The sequence below is a fragment of the Scleropages formosus genome, chromosome 9, assembly GCF_900964775.1.
Source record: "Scleropages formosus chromosome 9, fSclFor1.1, whole genome shotgun sequence".
NCBI lineage: Eukaryota > Metazoa > Chordata > Actinopteri > Osteoglossiformes > Osteoglossidae > Scleropages > Scleropages formosus.
In genome coordinates, this window is record NC_041814.1 from 3,436,873 (window position 1) to 3,456,795 (window position 19,923).

General features: G+C 48.6%; 2 protein-coding genes across 6 annotated transcripts in view; one reads left to right on the forward strand and one right to left on the reverse strand.

Moving 5' to 3' along the window:
* The window catches only part of tle2a (TLE family member 2, transcriptional corepressor a), a 38,084-nt gene extending 20,344 nt beyond the window's left edge, over positions 1–17,740 (forward strand). For 2 of the 3 annotated variants that reach the window (XM_029254903.1, XM_029254901.1), the window contains exons 3-20: positions 4,282–4,345; positions 5,387–5,431; positions 6,805–6,867; positions 7,368–7,442; positions 8,865–9,081; positions 9,505–9,521; positions 9,913–10,008; positions 10,092–10,136; positions 10,237–10,398; positions 10,756–10,882; positions 12,002–12,192; positions 12,428–12,507; positions 12,867–13,116; positions 13,376–13,623; positions 14,147–14,294; positions 14,852–15,002; positions 15,830–15,906; positions 16,044–17,740. In XM_029254903.1, coding sequence (XP_029110736.1) covers positions 4,343–4,345; positions 5,387–5,431; positions 6,805–6,867; positions 7,368–7,442; positions 8,865–9,081; positions 9,505–9,521; positions 9,913–10,008; positions 10,092–10,136; positions 10,237–10,398; positions 10,756–10,882; positions 12,002–12,192; positions 12,428–12,507; positions 12,867–13,116; positions 13,376–13,623; positions 14,147–14,294; positions 14,852–15,002; positions 15,830–15,906; positions 16,044–16,151 — 2,103 coding nt within the window. In that variant the 5' untranslated portion in view covers positions 4,282–4,342 and the 3' untranslated portion in view covers positions 16,152–17,740. The remainder of the gene's footprint in view (positions 1–4,281; positions 4,346–5,386; positions 5,432–6,804; positions 6,868–7,367; positions 7,443–8,864; positions 9,082–9,504; positions 9,522–9,912; positions 10,009–10,091; positions 10,137–10,236; positions 10,399–10,755; positions 10,883–12,001; positions 12,193–12,427; positions 12,508–12,866; positions 13,117–13,375; positions 13,624–14,146; positions 14,295–14,851; positions 15,003–15,829; positions 15,907–16,043) is intronic. The other variant, XM_029254902.1, reaches the window with a different exon arrangement.
* Positions 17,741–18,110: 370 nt separating this feature from the next.
* The window catches only part of tle2b (TLE family member 2, transcriptional corepressor b), a 38,494-nt gene continuing 36,681 nt past the window's right edge, over positions 18,111–19,923 (reverse strand). For all 3 annotated transcript variants that reach the window (XM_018728165.2, XM_018728166.2, XM_018728164.2), the window contains one exon: positions 18,111–19,809. In XM_018728165.2, the coding sequence (XP_018583681.1) occupies positions 19,702–19,809 (108 nt within the window). In that variant the 3' untranslated portion in view covers positions 18,111–19,701. The remainder of the gene's footprint in view (positions 19,810–19,923) is intronic.

A 19,923-nucleotide genomic window follows, 5' to 3' on the forward strand; every position in this document is an offset into this window, starting at 1 on the left:
GAAAGTGAGATAGTTTACTTGTTTTTGCTTCCGTTTTTACACTGCAGTAAATTATCAGTTCCAGTTTACTAAGGCTGTTGCGTAAAAGGGGTCGACAGAAATAAGTTCTCTGATCTGCTGTCAGCGCTAGGTAGCATGATCTTGTGTAATTTGGTCTGACATCAGATACGCACCAGTTTGTTAGCGGCAGAAAAGTGACTTCAGGTCGTGATTTGAACGCGCTTTTGTGTGCAGTACTCGGGCCACAGGTCACATTGGAAAAAAGTGTCCGCCAAATGTGTCGTCGTGGTTCGGTCTTCTGATTTTTTTCACTCCAACCAGTTAATCAAGCAGTCATTTACATTTATTTATTTAGCAGATGCTTTTCTCCAAAGCGACTTCCAGTGACCTCTGTGTAGTGTTATCAGCCCACACACCTTATTCACCGCGGTGACTTACACTGCTAGAAACATTACTTACACTGGGTCACTCATCCATACATCAGTGGAACACACATGCTCTCTCTGTCACTCACACACTATGGGGAACCTGAACAGCATGTCTTTGGACTGTGGGAGGAAACCGGAGCACCCAAAAGAAAGCCAAGGGGAGAACATGCAAATTCCACACAGACTGAGTGGGGATCAAACCCATGTCCTCTCACACCACCCAGGCACCATGAGACAGCAGCACTACTCGCTGTGCCACCCTACCGCCTTATTTCCATGGTCTATGACCCCTCACTTACTTCTGTCTAGTCTTGTGAAATGAAGCGTTGTGGAATTATTTCTGAGACACATGGGCACTGTGGGTGACTTTGAATGTGTCTTTACTGTGGTTTGGACTTTCAGTTACTTTGTCGTTGCAGTGCTTGGGGGGGTGGTTAAGGAACTATTCTTTTAGACTTCCTCCATGCGTGTGGAAAAGTGGCTACGCTGGGTGTCTGAGCTGCACGTCGGACAGATTCATCGATAAGCAATAATAGAACGGAAAGCCTGCAAATACGACATCAGCCCACAGTGCGAACGGCTCAGCTTGGCTACATTCTCACCGAAAAGTGACAAACGTTCACACTGTACATTCATTCTGTATGTAGGACATGTAGACAATTCTGTAGTTATAGGCTCACGTGTCAGGTTCCTGTCCGTGCGTGTAGGTTTGAGCAACAAGCTTTACACATATTTTACTCTCATTTACAGTAACTGTGCATGCCATTTCACAGATTTGTGCTTTTTTTTTTTTTTTTTTTTTTTTTTTTTTTTGAAAGTGGAAAAGAATATTGCCTATTGGTGACCATGCTTCTTGGTTTCTTTCATCTTCTGATTTAAAACTGAAGGTCTTGTGTTTGAAAACCATAATGGTCTTTGTTCCTGCTGATCTACAGTGTACAGAATAAATAATCGTTTCGAAAAGAGCAGGGACAGTGAAAGTGGGTCGGGATGCGCAGCAGTGGTGTGATAAAGCAGGACGTGTCCCGACAGATGTCACATGGCCACACTGCCGCTCACATTGTGCTGTTCAGTTGCAGCTTCTGAAACAGCAGTGTGTGCACACATATTTACATTTATTCATTTAGCTAACGCTTTTCTACAAAGCAACTTACAATGTTAGGGTTACGATTATTTACCCATTTATACAGCTGGGTAATTTTACTGGAGCAATGTAGGGTAAGTACCTTGCTCAAGGGTGGTACAGCCAGAGGTGAGGCTCGAACCTGCAACCTTTGGGTCCAAATGCAGCAGCTTTAACCACTACATATATGTGTGTGTATATATAATTTATATTCCTTCATTTAGCTGATGCTTTTCTCCAAAGTGACTTACAGTATTAACAATTGTAACAGTGATACAATTATTTATCCATTTATACAGCTTGGGCAATTTTTTCTTCTTTTAAACTCGAGCAATTTAGGGGAAGTACCTTGCGCAAGCGTATTGCAGCTGGAGGTGAGACTCAAACCTGTGACCTTCGTGTCCAAAGGCAGCAACGCTAACCACTACGCTACCAGCTGCCATGTATAATGCATGTATGTATGCAGTAGAGAAGAGTATTGATATGACTGTTGTTTAGGTTGGTGTTGCACAAGGACGGTAAGAGGAATCCCTGGACGCAGCGGTTAAGGCAACTTGGGGTGTTTTTACATGGGGGACTTGGACAACCTATACAGAGCGGCGACGTGTCACCATGCATATGAAAGACACAACAGGAAAAGCATAGAAAACAAAATTGAAAGCCCTAAAGTTAGTCCAGCACATAGATAACTGCAACAGAAAATGCAGCCAAGGCTGGTAACTGGATGAATAGCGCTCGGCGATTCCCCCCCCCCCCCCCCCCCCCCTGTTCTCTCCGACTTCTCTAATAACTCATCTGTTCAGATGGTTTCATTTCGTCTCTGTTTTTGCCGTGCTTTCTTACGTATTTCGTTTAAGACGCGTAGCTTGTGAACAATAGGGGGAGGAGAAAGGTACCAGCAAGACCAGGACTGCAAAGCCAAGACCTTGTACAGTACTCTTTTCATAAGCAAACCCTTATGTGTAACAGAAATCCTGTGTGTGTGTGTGTGTGTGTGTGTTGAGAGAGAGAGAGAGAGAGAGAGAGCACCCTGTTGACAGAGCTGTCTGAACGCTGGCAGCCTGCAGATTTGCGCCATGTACAGAGGATCATCCTGTCCACTGTCGCTATGGGGACCAGACGGGGAGCGTGCAGCAGGGAGCCTCCATCACTCCCGCCTTCCCTGTCGCAGCCCGGCTGCTGCTGAGCCACGGACTAATTATTACTGGCAATAATTCCTACTTGAGATGTGCGCCCTGTCATCTCCGTCGCTGTTGGCCTCACTTCCTCACTCTTTGCGCTCTTTCATACTCGCAGTCGCACACCATTTTCATACAGTATGGCCGGTGTGTTATAAACCGTGTCTTTGCATATGGCCTTTAAGTGTGTAAAAGGGATGTGCTTGTAAATATTGTGGGATAATCATTCGTTGGTTTTGACGGAAGCTGCTACCCCCCCAGGTAGTTATAATCGTGGATGCATTTAATATTTTTCATCGTTTGGCTCCCGGGATATTTCGTTTACAATATTGTCCAAAACAATTAACCTATTTTTGCAATTTAGGTTCTATACACTTTCAGCTGATTGACTTTCATAAAATCAGCAGAAAAAAGATTCGGCACATTTTTAGTGATTAAACAGCTGTGCTGCGAGAGGCTTTGTCCACGGTTGCCGATGTTTCGTCCGTCTGATACGCAAAGCGTAGTATTTCGAGGGAGGAAGATCTCTTGCCGCGTCCGCATGTGACGCGCAGCGGTGTGTGAGCGGAGGAGACGTGGCGGCGAATAGTGCGAAAGTTGAGTTCCGTGTCCGTTGCCCCACCAGTCGTGGGGGCCGAGTCTCGCACAGCTCCACGCTTGTTTCCAGTCTCGCTATTGAGAACATCACAATAAATATTAATAAAGTGTTCGTATCCCTCTGAGCACAGACCTCTACCTACATCAGGATTTCTACTCAAAGCAGTTATTACGAAATCCGTTGTTCTTCTTATTCTAGCAGGTGCCAGTTGGCCAGAATTCGTAAACTGTGGGCCGGTGGGGTCTTGTTCCATGGGGGTGACTCCTGTGTAATAAAATCTATCAAGGGAATGAATTTAATCCTCCTGGGCCTCCTTTCCCCCGTGTGCACGCACGCATGCACACACACACACAAACACGCACACACCCACGCTCACTGTGATAAATGAGTCAATTTTCGGCAGCTCCGCGAGGCAGCTGAAGGGGAGCGGACGCGCTGCGCTTACCTGTTGCAGCCGCTAATGTAGCAGCATTAATCATATTCTAATTTCCCAAAACCTCGCGCTCCCTCCGGATAAATCCACGGCCAGGGAACGCGAAGCCATCAATGCGAGGGGCTGAAATACAGCTGGTGGGTGGGTGGGTGTGGGGAGTGATGGAGAGTCAGAGGGGGGACCGCCAGTTCCTGAAAGGACCGCGTGCTCTGCCAAGGACCCCGGTGGCCCAACGGCTGGCTGTGTGCTGAGACGTGCCGTGCCGGCAGGGATAAAAGCTCGCTGTTGTTGCCAACAGGCTCGGCGCTCTGAGTCACCCAAGAGGGCGCCTCTCCGAAATGATAGATGGTGGCACACGGGTTCCGTGTGAGAGACCGTCTGCGAGGTGTCTTCTGCTGCACCATGGCCAGCAGGTGCCCTTGGGTGGGGGTTTCTCTGTGCGGTCAGAAGGGTGCGGTTCCTCCGTTTCCCAATTAAATTACAGAACTCTTCCTTTCTCTCTTCCGTTTCTGTTCTCGTAGTTTGAAGCTGGAGTGTGAGAAACTGGCCACAGAGAAGACGGAAATCCAGAGGCATTATGTAATGGTGAGTCCCTTCACACACACACACACACACGCACAGCACAGCATAAACCCCTTCCCTACTTGTGGCCCCGTAAAACTGCATGAGGGCCACTTCACATTTGTTTGACCCCGTTTCGCTGACCATGAACAACAGCCAGACTCGGCAAGTGGCCGGTGGTTCGATGAGTTCACTCATCTTGGAAGAAAACATTGACGTTGGATCAGCGCTTAGTTTTCCGTTTTGTCTCACTCGCTGGCATCAAATGTCATTTGACACAACTGACGTATCGGGCCAGAAGGGATTTGTGCTCCCTCTTCGACTATGACATCTGACCGTGCAGTTGACCAGGCCAGCTGTGCATGGACTGACCATGCAGTTCTCACTGGCGGAACGCTGTGCGCAGCCCGGAGCCGTTCTCAGGAAGGCGCCAGGTTCTGGAGGGGGGTCCCTGCCTCTCCCTTCGCTACCAAGGATCTCAGAGCAGCTGCAGTTCCCGGGATGACTTCTAAACAGAGGAACAGATATGGATGCACGGCCTTCCCATATCTTTGCTGAAACCGAGGGGTGCTGCCAGATCATAAACATAGGAGAATGCAAGCCCAGTTCTGACCAGAGTCCCGAAGCCGCCTATCATGAGGGTGGCATGTACTTGGCGCTGCTCTGTTCCTGGCAAAAAAGCTGCTGGACTGGTTTGTGATTTTTTTTTTTTTTTTTTTCCCCTTTTTTTTTTTTTTTTTGTATTTGGCATCTAATTTTGGAGTTTAGATGTTGCCTAGCAACAGCGGAATCCTGGCACGAGTATGGATGCAACAGCCAGCTGTCAGGAAGGGCTCATTTATTGAAAATCTGGCTGCTTGCTGCATATGGAAGCCGTCCGCAGGCCGACCGTGCCCTCCCACTGCCTGTCATCCTCTGCGCCACTGCTTTCATTTCCGTCAACATTTGTTGTAACCCCGAACCAACTTTTCGGGTGCAGCTAAAAATCACAGGACACTTGTTAGTGTAAACTGTGGAAATGGATGCAATTTGACCCAATCTGCTTGTTTTGTTCTTATTTTTCAGTACTACGAGATGTCATACGGCCTTAACATTGAAATGCACAAGCAGGTATGCGCAACCTTTTCAGTGCTTCCTTTCGGATCCTTTCGCCCCGGGTTCTGCGTTCTGCTGCGCCCCGGCAGCGCTGCTCCAACCCCTGAATGTGTGCATTAAAATGGGATTAAATGTGACCGCCCTTCCCAGGGTATCATTTATATTTCCATGCAGTCTTTAAAGGCCGTGGCTGCCTTTGTCCCCTGTCCCATTCTCCCCCATCTCTCTTTTGTGATTCCTTCCTCTTCCTCTCACCTCGCTCCCCTTTCCCCTTCCTCCAGCAGTCAGACGCTCCGTGCAGAATTTCACTTTAAATCAGGTCACTGGCTTCACCGATCATCTGTGCCTCCGCCCTCCCCCCTTCTCGTTCCGGTTTTGACGTGCAACACAGATTTCCCCGCTAATTTCATCCACCCCCACCGCCAGCCTCCACCCTGTGCTTTCCCTCCATCGTGTCCTCCGTGCTCTTATTGGATATCATTTCCATGGCTGTGCAGCATCCACCCCCCATGCTCACAGTCTTTCTCCACTCCCCTTTTATGTTCTCTGTTTTTTCCCTCCCTTTCTTTCTCTCTCCCCCCTTCTCTAAATCTCCCTCTTCCCTCCTTCTCTAATCTCTTTCTCTCTCTCCCTCCCTCTCTCTCTCTCTCTCTCTTCTCAGGATGTAATTTGGTAGTTGGCGTTTCCTAACAAGAAATCATTGTGTTTCTCAGGGGAGGGTGCTGATGGATTTTTGTAGGAGACTGCTGGCTTGGGTGGGGTTGCCAGGGATGAGGGGGTAGAGGTGGCTCATGGCCAACACCCGGCGGAGAGGGCAGTTTTACTCTGACGTTTCCCGCGCACCAACATTTATAAGGATGACCCCCTAAAGAGGTCGCAGGAAAGGTTAAAGCGTCCTCGGAACTCGTGTTTATTTGTGTAACGGTGTCTTTGTGAGTTTTACATGCGAGGAGCTGTGTGACCAGCACAGCACATGCTCTGAGGTGTATTGTGGGAAGGCAACGATTGCTGTTGCTCTTCCCCTGCTCTGAATGGGTGAGTCACACTCCCCATTACTGAGCCTCATGACCCCCAACAGTTTTTGCCCAGGAGGAGCCTGGCCTGAGCCTGCACCAGATGCCGGGCGTAAATATTTTAGGCTTGTTTCTTTCCTGCGCGTCGGATTTGCATGCAGCAGATGTGCGGAGCTGAAATATTTACCGCACCGGTCTTTGCAGTCTGCCAGCAGGGCGCTGTGTGTCTGTGTGTGTGGAGTGGACCCAAGGGCGAGCAGGGCGATGTGTTTTGCAGTGGATGGGAAGGCTACTCTCCTGCCTTGGGCAGCCATGACCCCTCACCTCCACCCACCCACTCAGTTGAATGACAGGACTTGTCTGCTCTCTTTCCAGACGGAGATCGCCAAGCGGCTGAACGTGATCTGTGCCCAGCTCATCCCCTTCCTGTCACAGGAGGTGAGCCGAGGACCTGCTGTACTCGGGCAACGTGCCAGCGACAGGGCACGTGCATGTGTGCGTGCACACACACACGCGCACACACACGCACACATTGACTTAGACTTAGACAAATGTGTTCTGACATCATGCCTCTCAGACATAGACTTCTGGAGTCACGGGGTGTGATGTGTACGATGTACTTCAGCTCATTATCATATCTCCACCAGGCCGGACTAAGAAAGGCTTGAATATTATGTATAAAAGTGTATAGTACAGTTAGTACACGTAGATGTACATTGGAACAAGTGTACCGCAGCTGACAGGTTGAACTTTGAATTTATTGTATCTTTTATTGACATCTTGAGGAGGGCATTATGATGTTGTTTTGGTGGCACCTCACCCACAGCAGCGCTCGCACTCATGGTGTGTGTCTTGCTGCAAGTGTCCCGTTTTGCGATTGCATTCCTGCGCTGACGCACTGCTGACGACGGACTCCCTTCTCTGTCCTGCATTCTCAGCACCAGCAGCAGGTGATCCAGGCCATGGAGCGAGCCAAGCAGGTGACTATGGGGGAGTTGAATGCTTCGATAGGGGTACGTGGACTCACCCCCCCACTCACAGTGTGCACCTCCCTCGTCTCGTAGGCGTTTTACATTTATTCGTTTAGGAGACGCTTTTCTCCAAAGCGACCTGCATCTCCTGTTGTTTTTGTCGTCGTTTTCCAACTTGCTGTGGAATGGGCCTCTCCTGTTGCACTCTCTCGCTCTGAGGATGGAGAGTGTGTGCAAGGTGTGAACCGAGTGCCGTAGGAGAAGACAAATCCCAGGTGTGCAATCGAGTCCTCCACCGCTGTTGCCACCAGAATGGACGACGGCTCTCTCGTAGATCCGACGGAATTAAATACACAGGATATTTCCATTTATTCAGTTAGTGGGTGCCAAAGCAAAGTACAACTCGGACTTAACAGTAGTGCATTTCACAACAGGCGTTTGTCAAAGCAGTCAGTTTGTATGACACCTCTGTTTTTGGTGGCACTCATAACACCAATAACCGCAGGCAGTATTGAGTCTGGTAGGAAATACGAAGCTGATCGTGGCAGATGATGTGATGCAAGCTTATGGAGCTGTTTATATATTGCTCTGCTGTACTTTATATATTGCACCCGTTCATTTTCTTGAAGCGATGATGTAGTTCATATCTATACAAAGTTGGAGCCAAAATTGATGGAAGACGTTTAGAGGAACTCGGCTGCTGCTCCCACCTCTCTAAAAACCCTCAGTGTCCATGAAGGGGTTTTTCACCTGAATCATTACCTTTAAATGACCAATACTAACCAATCAATAACCTTTAAAGGTTATATAATGCAAGGAAAATGAGACGTGCAAAGGCTACGTACATTTTTAAAGTTTTTTTTGGCCATAACATTTAATTTGCATTTACTGTAGTGTAGTCTGTAGTTCTATTTCTGTTCGATGTTGGGGGGGCTTTGATTAGTGCAGCTCTTCAGACCTGGTGGTCAGCAAAACTTACAATTAGTACTTTGTAATCACATGCAACTATTGTCCCAAATGACCAGGGGAAGTGTCTCCTGCGACATGTTAAGGGCTTTTTGTAACTGGTTAATAATCCAGTTGGATGTTTAGATGCACAAAGACTCAAACATCTTCTGTTGTGAAGGTTAATATTGTGTCTTAATGTATGTTGATCTCATTTGTGTGAAAACGCATGTGACGCTTGGCGTGGTCTGCTCAGCGCGTGGCTTCAAAGTGGATCCAAAACACTGAGAATTCTCTAAAATAAATAAATAAAGAAAGAAAGAAAATATAGCCCCTGCTTTATTTGCCAAAACCAGTTAAATAGCGCAGCCTTTATAACTTTCCCATCTGGTTTTATCCGTCTTCAGACTTTCCTTCTCTCTCCTCCACCGTGGGCCTAAACCTAGCAGTATACTGTCAGTTCTCCTTCCACTTTGGATCTAAGCCCAGTGCTCTGTGCTGTGTGTGTTTCTCCTCCAGCAACAGCTACAGGCCCAACACCTGTCCCAGCATGCCGCACAGGGGCTGCCCATGGCCCCCCACCCCTCCGGCTTGCAGCACCCAGGCCTGGCCCTGGGTGGAGGTTCTGGGCTGCTCGCCCTTTCCGGGGCCCTCGGGGCGCAGCTCGCCGCTAAGGATGAGCGAGCCCACCTGGAGGCGGCGGCGGCAGCTGCAGCTGCAGCCGAGCACCACCGAGGTACAATCCTGCGAGGGCGATGGGCTGGGGGTCTCGCTCATCCTGCTAGTACAATTACACAACCCTATTTGCGCCTGCGATGTCCCGGTGCGGATTCCCGCGGGGCAATCTGATTGGACGGTTGCACCAGATATGAGATCTGACTTTGTGTGTTGGTCCATGTAGATTTAAAGAGCAGATAAAATGCTAACGGGGTGCCTTGGACCTAGACGGAGTTGCCTTCTTTTTTTCCCCCCCATGTCTGTCACCACCTGCACATTCCACATGTTTGTAAGATGAGCACCCGGTGTTGTGCTGGACCGCCGCAGCCGTAATAATGTGCGCAGACTGGTTGGGTTCACTGCTTTTCTTTCACTCACATGGTGTTTGCTCTGTTCTGCTGGCTGCGGGGCCACTGCGTCGTGATGCCGTCCATGTGCACAGACCGTGAAGCAGGACCTGTAAGTGTGTTTTTTTTTTTTTTTTTTTTTTTCCCTGCTACCCTTTTGGATACGTTCTTTTTCGTGCATTTAATAGCAAAGTATGGGTGACTGTAAAGCTGACCGTTTAGAGCCTCCCTTTGCTGTAACACGGGGCAGCAGGTGGCGTAGTGGTTAGAGCTGCTACCGTGTACTCGAAGGACCCAGGTTTGAATCCCACCTCCTCCTGCCATGCCCTTGAGCAAGGTACTTACCCTGAATTGCTCCAGTAAAAATTACCCAGCTGTATGAATGGGTAAATCATTGTAAACCTTTTTCCAGAAAAGCATCAGCTGCATGAATAAATGTCACCAAAATATTGCGACTCTCCATATTTCTTCCCCTTTCTGACCCCCATGCTTTCCCATCCCAGAGTTCGCTGTCCAATGGAGACAAAGGCCGTCCATCAGACTACCTCAGCAATGGGAAGAAGAGGAAAGCCGATGAGAAGGACTTCATGACGGATTACGTATGTGTCCGAGGGAACGGGCCGTATCTGTGAGCATCCATATGTGTGGCATAAACCCCATAACATGCGTGTGCCTGTTTCAGGGCAGCGATGCTGACAAGAGCGATGACAACCTGGTCGTGGACGAGGTTTGTGTTTCCTTTGACGTTGTCCCACAGCCTTGTGATCACGGTAGTTGTGGGATTGTGGCTGTGCAATGAGAAAGTGCTGATGACTGTGCCGGCACAGGACCCCTCGTCGCCCCGCAGTGTGCAGTCCTACTCGTCCCGAGAGAACGGGCTGGACAAGCTCCCCCCAACTCGCAAGGAGGCACCGCCCCAGGCCAGCCCCACCTCTCTGGCGTCATCCAGCAGCGCGGCCTCTCCGTCCCGCAGCAAGGAGCCTCCTCTGGTAACCCACCGCCCCTCCCAGCACACAGACGTGCATATGCACTCACTCTCATGCACGTGTGTGTGCGTGCATGCGCAGCTGCGTCACCTTTCCTCAGTCCAGTACGAAACCAGAGCAGTGTTACTGTGCTGTGATGTATTCCGTTGCAGAAGTTAAGTGTCCTTTTCTTCAAGACATGGATCCAGAGAGGCCTGCTCAGGTTAACAAGCGACTACTGTAAATTTACAACGCACCAGGTGTTTCGTGATGGTGGTGCTTTTTTTTTTTTTTTTTAACGGCAGCTGAGGAAATCCATTTAATAGTGATTCTTCCTGTATGATGACTGAAAAAAAGGATTTGATGTCTCCCACCTGACAGAGCGAGAAGTCCAACACCCCCGGGTTGAAGCCAGGGACCCCCATGCCCTCAGAGTCGTCCACCCCAGGCCCCAGCGCACCTCCCCAGTTCCGCCCTGTTTCTGGGAAGGCGGGAGTGGATCCCCTTGGTGAGAAGCACTGACAAGAGGGGAGACCCTATTGTCATGTCGTGTCCTGTCTGCTAGCTCTCCTATTCACGTGGATGAATGGGCCGGTGTTGCACAGTGGGCAGTGTTGAGAGGCGTTGTATTGGGCGCAAAGGGCCTCCTGCTGCCCTATATTGACCATCAGTTCTCAATCATCTTCGCCATCCGCTGGGTTCTCGTCCCAGTTTTGCATTGATCCCGGCCCAGTGGTGGTGTGGGTGTTCGGCCAGTGGAGGGCAGTGCGGGTCTGGAGAGGGACGGCTGTGTCTGGTGCTGCCCCGTCGCTGCTGTGCGGACGCAGACCCGGAAGCAGAAGCAGGCTGGCGGACGGTTAGGGCTGTCTTGGCTGCCTGTTTCTTAACCACGCACCCTCCAGCAGAGTCGGTGGTGTTCTCCAGCACTGTCCGTCTCATATCGCAGGAGTGTGGTTAAAGAAACGGCCAAGAGCCATCTGAAACACTGAGCGGTCCAGTTTGCCCTGTGAGGCTGCTGGACTCGGGAGAAAGGGGACACCAGACATTTCCCCACCCCACATTCCAGACAATTTTAAGCAGCTGTTGACTTTCAGCCAACAGATTCTTTCCCCAATCGTTTTCAATTCAACAATCACTGAGGAATGCTAAAAATTTGTCATACATACCACCATCAACACATTACTTTTAAAATGAGCGTCTTTGGCTTTGCAACTGTGGGTTCCTTAGAGACTAAGTACCATTATTCTCTTTATACACTATAAAAGTGCTGTGTGTTTTCCCTCCAGTTGGTCATCGTCTTCTGCAGTGGAGTTCTTTTTACATTTATTTAGCTGACACTTTTCTCCAAAGCGACTCGCAATGTTACAATTATTCACTCGTTCAAACAGCTGGGTAATTTTACTGGAGCAATTTAGGGTAAGTACTTTGCTCAAGGGTACTACATCTGGAGGGGGGGATCAAACCTGCAACCTTTAGATCCAAAGGCAGCAGCTCTAACGAGTCGCTACCAGCTGCTTTGTACTACTGATGGAGAGCTGTCATTTTCCCGACATGCTATGTTTGCTTTTCTTTGGCTCTCAGACTTGCTTGTCAACCTTCTCTCTCTACTTGTTGTCTGCCTTCCCAGCTCTGGGCCTGCGGAATCCTCTGGCCGTGCATGGAGCCTACCCCCCCGGGGCCTTCGGGCTGCCGCCACCCGGCGTCAATGGAGAGATGAGCGCCGCCGCCGCAGCAGCAGCGTACGGAGCGGGATTGCACCTCGTGTCCCCTCAAATCAACGGGGCAGCATCGGCAGCCGGTTATGGGCGCCCCCCTGTGGTGAGAGAGCTGCTGGTGGGCAGATAGCGGAGAAGGGGGTTGAACCCAACAGCTAAACACTTTCGCTGTGTAACGTCACATTAAAATTCTTGCACTTGATGTTCGTGTTCTCCAGTGGGGCTTAGAGGTTGAGAGAGAAGCTGCAAGAGGTCGTGTGTGTGTGTGTGTGTGTGTGTGAGAGAGAGAGAGAGCAGTGCCATTGCAAATGGTGTTTTAATGACGTATTCTCTTCCAGGTTGGATACGAGTCTCCTCATCCTCACATGAGGGTTCCGGGACTACCTGCCAGCCTGCAGGCTTCTGCCACAGGGAAACCGTAAGTTATCCATTATTTACCAGTTTCCTTAGCACTGACACACACACACACACACACAAACCTCTAATTTCCTGCTACTTAATGTTATGTACTTCGTAACTGGGAGACTCTCCCAAAGTCCCTTAAGCTGCAGGTTCCTTCTGCTTACCTCACCTCTGTCCCTGTATTTCGTAAAGCATCTTACATTGGTTTCCCTTACTGTCTTTATATATATATATATATATATATATATATATATATATATATATATATATACAGTTTAAATAGTGTATTTATAATCACACTGCATAAAGCTGTCATGTTATTTCCTTTTATTGTCATGTTATGAGTCTTTTTCACTAATTCTGCTCTCTTCACAGCGCTTACTCTTTCCACGTGAGCGCAGACGGGCAGATGCAGCCGGTCCCCTTCCCCCCCGACGCCCTGCTGGGCCCCGGCATCCCTCGGCACGCTCGGCAGATCCACACGCTCAACCACGGGGAAGTGGTGTGCGCCGTCACCATCAGCACCTCCACCCGGAACGTGTACACCGGCGGCAAGGGCTGCGTCAAGGTGTGGGACATCAGCCAGCCCGGCAGCAAGAGCCCCATGGCACAGCTGGACTGTCTGGTGAGCGCCGCCTGTCGCTGAACCGGGTTCCGCTCGCACCAACGAGCATCCGATCGCGTCTTCGGCTGATGCCGGGTCTCGCGTTGCCGCTGCTCGGGCAAAGTGGCGCGGTGCGATAGGCCCTGCTGGAGGTAATACTCGCAGCTGACACCGGGGCTTCGAACTGCTACCGCTGCTGCCGCTCTGCTGTTAGTGGTAGTTTTGACGTTAATGAGCGATTCTCCTCGCACATCATTACACTGCTGTGTTGCCCGTTCAGAACAGAGATAATTACATCCGGTCGTGTAAGCTCCTTCCTGATGGGCGGACCCTGATCGTCGGAGGGGAAGCGAGCACGCTGTCAATCTGGGACCTAGCCACGCCCACACCCCGCATCAAGGCGGAGCTGACGTCTTCCGCCCCCGCCTGCTACGCGCTGGCCATCAGCCCCGACAACAAGGTCTGCTTCTCCTGCTGCAGCGACGGCAACATCGTGGTGTGGGACCTGCATAACCAGACCCTGGTCAGGTGAGGACGGGAGAAGGTGGGAGGGAGATGGTCACCACGGCCTGGAAGCGACATCAGAGGGAGACGAGACACTTAGGGCTTTGTTTAAAATGTAGGATCAGTGTAATTGTTGCCTGTCTGTAAAGATGCAACAGCTAATTTGCACTAAAGGTCTTATGCAGATTAGGAATTTAAAACCTACCGGTGTCTTTCCACGTGGAAAAAGCGGGAGGGGGGAATAGAGGTGAAAATTTGTTAGTGCTGCAAATCAAGCCTTTACCCCAAAGTGTGTGCGTGTGTGCGTGTGCGTGTGTGCGTGTGCGTGTGTGCGTGTGTGCGTGTGTGTGTGCGCGCGTGTGTTTATTAAAAATTATATTTGAAAGTGAAGTTTTCATTAAAACGCTTGTTCACGCCCGGCCAGAGCAGTGTGTCTGAGCTGGGAAGGACCATCTGTCTGTAGAGTCCATGACGCCATTCACTGTCAGTGTCCTGTTGCCGATCAATACCCACGGGTGGTACTTGATGTGGCCCTTGGCTCCCGCAGGCAGTTCCAGGGCCACACGGACGGGGCCAGTTGCATCGACATCTCCAACGACGGGACCAAGCTGTGGACGGGGGGGCTGGACAACACCGTGCGCTGCTGGGACCTGAGGGAGGGGCGGCAACTGCAGCAACACGACTTCACCTCCCAGGTAGCAGGAGGAGCGGGGCTGCAACGCGGGGTCTGGACTGGAGCACAAACTGGAGACTGGAGGGATATGGGTTACTCTGGGACTAAAGAGATGGGGAACACTACAGTTCCAGGGCCTAATCTGGTATAAAGGTACATCAGCAGCAGGGAACATTATTCTCTTTGCCTGTGTAGACAGATAATTGAATAATGGTTCTTTCTTCAGTTTCTCTGAGGTCCAGTCTTTTCAAATGTATTATCTCTCAGAAGATGAGGCAGAATAATAGTAGAATCGGGAACCATTAATGCGATTTGACAAGTACGCAGTAGAAAAAACGTAAAGGATATGTGACAAATATAGTTACATGAATGATAAAGAAAATTGCATGCAGGAATAATTAAGCTTTAAGGTGTCATAGACTGTGGGGTTGGTGCCTGTTCTCAGCATCCCTCGAAACTAGTCTCAGTATCTCTGTCTGCCACTTGGTTAAGAAACAATAATAAGTAATAGGAAAAACTAAAATATGGAATAACGATGAGCTTTTCACATCCTCTCTCACTGTCCTTCCCTTTCTGCAGATCTTCTCTCTTGGGTACTGTCCCACCGGGGAGTGGCTCGCCGTGGGGATGGAGAGCAGTAACGTGGAGGTGCTGCACGTCTCCAAGCCTGACAAGTACCAGCTGCACCTCCACGAGAGCTGTGTACTTTCGCTGAAGTTCGCCTACTGCGGTGAGGGGCCTTTTCTGTGCTGTCCGTGTGCTTGTCGTGCTCTTTAATGTGTCATCAGATTTGATGAGGACCGTGTTCAGGGGTGTCCGAAATGATGCTCTTCAGGGTAAGGGCGGCTGTACACTCGGTAGTGCAGATTGTGTTATGCCAGCAAGAGGGTCTTTTCTACACTCCCCTCCATACATGTACATGTATTCATTTATCAGACACTTTTCTCCAAAGCGACATACATCTCATAGAAAATACAATGTATTCATTACATTAGCAGGAAGAGACACTCAGATGCAGATGTGTGATCTTAAATACAGTTAGTTTCTTTCCACCATATGAACCGATGTTCATCACATGAGTAGCTGCATAAAACTTTTTATCTGAATATCCAGGATTTCTGACCCCCTTCCTAGTAATTTTTTTTTTTTTTTTTTTTTTTTTTTTTTTTTTTGAGATTATATATATACACACATTTGCATTACATTGCAGGAGTAGCTTTGTAAAAGTTTGTCTGGGCATCATCTTAAAGTTATAGTGCCTGAACATTTACATCATAAGTGAACTGAAGAGATTATGGGTGAAGTGAGTCTGGAAGAGGTGAGTTTCAAGACCCTTTTTAAATGTAGACAGAGTTTCGGCAGTTCTGAGTGAGAGGGGGAAGCCGTTCCACCACAATGGAGCCAGAACTGAGAACCTTTGTGCTTTATGTGTTTCTTATGCACTCTCTCTCCCCCTTCCCACAATCCAACAGTGTTGCAACGATGTACATCATTATGCCTGCAGTAACAGAATGTAACTAACTCTCCGTTCAACTCTTGGGTCTGTGGGTCCTTCAGGTAAATGGTTCGTGAGCACTGGGAAAGATAATCTCCTGAATGCCTGGCGCACACCCTACGGATCTAGCATATTCCAGGTATCTCCTCGGGTTCTACTCCTACTGCTGAATTGTCCAATAATGCAAGTGCAGGGGTGTGTGGAAGTGTCTTGTCCGGCATGTGTAGTATGTGCGCGTTCCTTTTGACATGTGACCTGTCGTGTCTCTGTCTGCAGTCGAAGGAATCCTCCTCGGTGCTGAGCTGCGACATCTCCCCCGATGACCAGTTCATCGTTACGGGCTCAGGTGACAAGAAAGCCACCGTCTATGAAGTCATCTACTGAGGGAAATGCCGATCGGAAAGCGATAGGGGGTGAAGTCCATGGAGCCAATGAGCCACATGAGGGGGGGTGTGAAAGACACCTATATTTTGTTGTTTTGTTAATGTACTGGAGTGAGTCGAGGGGAGGATTGAGTATTGGATCTCGAAGAGTTTGGCCTCTCTACTGCTCAGAAATAGCTGGCAGTCTAGCTACAGATGTCTGTGATTCTTCCAAAGACTTTGAAGCCTTTTTTTTTTTTTTTAAACTTTATTTTTTAAAAACTGTAGCAAGCAACGTAGCAGGAATTTTTTTTTTTTATTTTTTTTTTTTTAAAGCATTTCAGTTATTTCCAAGCAAAGTGACACTTACTTTGTGTAGTGAGCGGCATGAGGAGTGTGTGGGTTTCTGTAAATGACCCGTAACGTCTGTCCTCTCATTGTCTGTGTGTGTGTATTCACCTGATCTTAGCAGCACTAGAGTCAAATGGATGGGTAGCAGTTGCTGTTTGATGAATCACATTCAGTGGTTGGATGATGCAGCGGTATGAATGTGGGAAAACGTAATGACCGAATACATTCCATCTGAAGGACTGGATAGCTTTAGGTTAAAATTTCAGGGAGAAGTCTGTCCTTAAGGATAGGTGTTCAGTTTTTTTCCATTTTGGGATCACATTTCCAGTTGTTGCCGAAATAAAGAAATGCAGACGATCATGCTAAGATCTGAACTGGGTTTTCCCAAGAGAATTCAGTTACTGTATGACCAATATTTTTAACCGCATGCCGTGATTAGAAACTGCAGAGAAGAAAAGTGTCCGAGCTGCGAAGCTTAGGTGAACACACTTTGCAAGTCCACACACACACACGATATCCTCTCTTTGAGCTGGCAGCCTTTGTCTTATGGAAAGCCTGTCATTTGATGAAATGTCATATCGTTGAAATCCAAATGCTATGTTAGTGTGACCTGAACCTGGAACACTTTCGAGTGGAGGGGGTGACTGGTGGAGTGGGGTGGAGTGGATAGAGGGTCCCCATCGTATAGTTTTCTTTCAGCAGGCAGTCTCTGGCCTTGCAGCATTTGTTTCAAGTGAGCATATACAGGTTATTCTCCGCACACGATCCCTCAGGGGTTTGTCATGTGAGCAAAGCACCACCAAAAATCACCGACGTGTGGTTTGTTCCCAAAGGCTGACTTGTATTTGGATTCAGTTTTCTCTGCCTTTTACAAATGACCAGAGACGGGGGAAAAAACCTCACGTGTGAAGTGTAACAAACTACTGGGTGGCCCCTCTCCCTTGGGATTTCCACAGACAGGTAACGGTTCAGCCGTCAATGTAATATCGTTATGATCCACGGTTCTCCGGGTCTTTGTCCGTTCTCGGCCTTTCTGGGTTTCTGGCAGGAGCGGCGTCCTCTCCTGGTTCACGTTGCCCGGGCTGCGGGGGGACCTTGTTTGGTTCTGTGCATAAGGGGACTGGGGGACAGAGGGGCTGTGAAACTCTGCTGTGGGTTTAGATGGAAGGGACACTGGGGGGAGGGTGTTGTGGGTGGGGGGTGTAGTTGTAGGTGATGTAATGAAACAAATAAAGCTATTTTGTATGGGTTCTTGTTGTGTGAATTTTTTTTCAGCCTCAATTATCGGGAACAAGAGTGCATCGCTGACAGATGCATTTACAGCGGCGCTGAAATGTTTCTGCTCCAAAGGAACAAAGGAAAGGTTTGTGATTTAAGGAAACTCAAGGTCCCCACTTCTCACTTAAATATTCAATTCAGTTCATGAAATACAAACTTTTTCTATTAGCAAAGCAATTCTTGTTGACATTAGCAGCAATATTTCAGGACGAATGTTGCTTGTTTAATTTGCAATGACATTTCCACAATGCTTCGCTATTGATGTCACCTCACCTTCAGGTTTGTCACTTCGCTGTAGCGTGAATCTGTAATCTCATCTTTCATGCAATACAAAGAAAACATAAGCCCTTAAAAAGGTCAACATACAGTTTTTATTTCTTTTACAACACATGGGAAACGCGACAGGAAGGAAACACAGTGCACTTTGAAAAGATCCTTGGCTTTTTGAAGAGTACTAAATAAGAACTTGAAAATTCATAGGCAATCAAAGGCAGGGGACTCTTGAATGACGGGTGCGAACGATGGATCGGTGGCAGGCGGGGGAGGTGCCAGGTGTTGGGAAGAGCCACCTTCTTAAGCCCGGTGACACTTAGCTCCTGCTCAACAACTGAAACCTACAGCGCGAGCTGCATTCTCACCATAGACCGAATGAAACACAAGTAGCAATGCACACAATTTTTTATATATAGTACAGTGACATCAGTTCTAGTTTAAAAAAAAAGTAGAATAACCTCTCCATCTTCACATAAGGAGCTGCCACCTTTAACCAGCACAGGGATAAAGAGCAATAATTCCCCTTAAAGACTTGCGTTGGTGTGCAATAGATTCTACTTAAAACGTTTGCATTTTTGTGTCTTCCCACCATTGTTGTCGTGACAAACAGATTGTCTGCAACTATAACACAGAATACAGGTGGTCTGGTGCTGAAAGCTTCGCTGATAAAACTTGGGTATTGGGTGAGATTACTCTGAGGGCCAGCAGCTGTATAAAAAAAAAAAAATCAAATATAAGACAATATGATTCAACTGCCTTCGTAAGACTGGAATACTGTGATCCTGACAAGGACAAGTTGACAATTTTACTGTTTCTCTGCAGCAGATTTTAATCTAAAATGACTACCAGCCACGTTTTACAGCCACTGACCCCCTGAAAAACTGAATTAATTTTTTAAAATATATATTCATATATAATTTTATATGCATTTATATAAAATTATATAATTAGAATTTCTATCATTTAAAGTTTGCGGTGCAGGTGAAATTTACAAATGACAGCTCCGTCAACCTGTGTATATGCAAGGAGCAGGAACCATTGCTCGTTGTACCTTTAAGTGTATAGAAAATGACAATAAGATGCTACTGTAACTACTTGACGTTTGTGGCACTTAACTGGCTGGGAAGTCTCCGCTGGCCTCAGAAGACAGACATAAAGTAAATGTGAGGGAGTTAGACTGTGAGCTGCAATATTAATACTTAATCGGATGAAGAGCTTGCGTGAACCTCCCTGTATACAAGCGTCTCTTCAGAAGATAGCCCCCCCACCCCCCGGCCCAGGACTGAGCAGCGCCATGTCCCCAGGGAGGGTGGCCTGCATCTGCCTCATTACCGTGTGACTGACGGACTAATGAATCGATTGTCTGGTATCAGTGTTCCTCAGCCTGGGCCCCAGAGCAACGCACGGCCCCCTCTGGGGGATCCCCTCCATTGAGCTCTTAATCAGGAAACAGCACTAATTACCCACAATGCATCCCTTTCTCCTGCTTCGGTCCAAGGTAGTGGTGATGGTGGTTGGTGGAGGAGGGGAGGGGAGGGGGGAGAGGAGGCAGCTGAAAGCCGGGGTGACTGTGGGGACGTTAAAGAGCTGGAATCTGGAGGTCGAAGCCGAGCCGTATGGGAGCTGTGGTTTGTCCATTGATCCCCCCTGCCCCTGCCACAGTCCTGGCCTCAGTACACCACCTCGTACACCGTGGCCTTTTTGTCGCCAGACCCAGTGACGATGAATTTATCATCTGGAGAGACGTCGCAGCTGAGGACTGAGGAGGACTCTTTCGACTGGAGGAGAGAGGGGGAAAAAAGAATGGGGGCTGCCACACATGTACACGTGTGCGGAGATGCTCACACATAGGAGTACACTGCATCATAAGAACATTCTCACCCACACCTCTA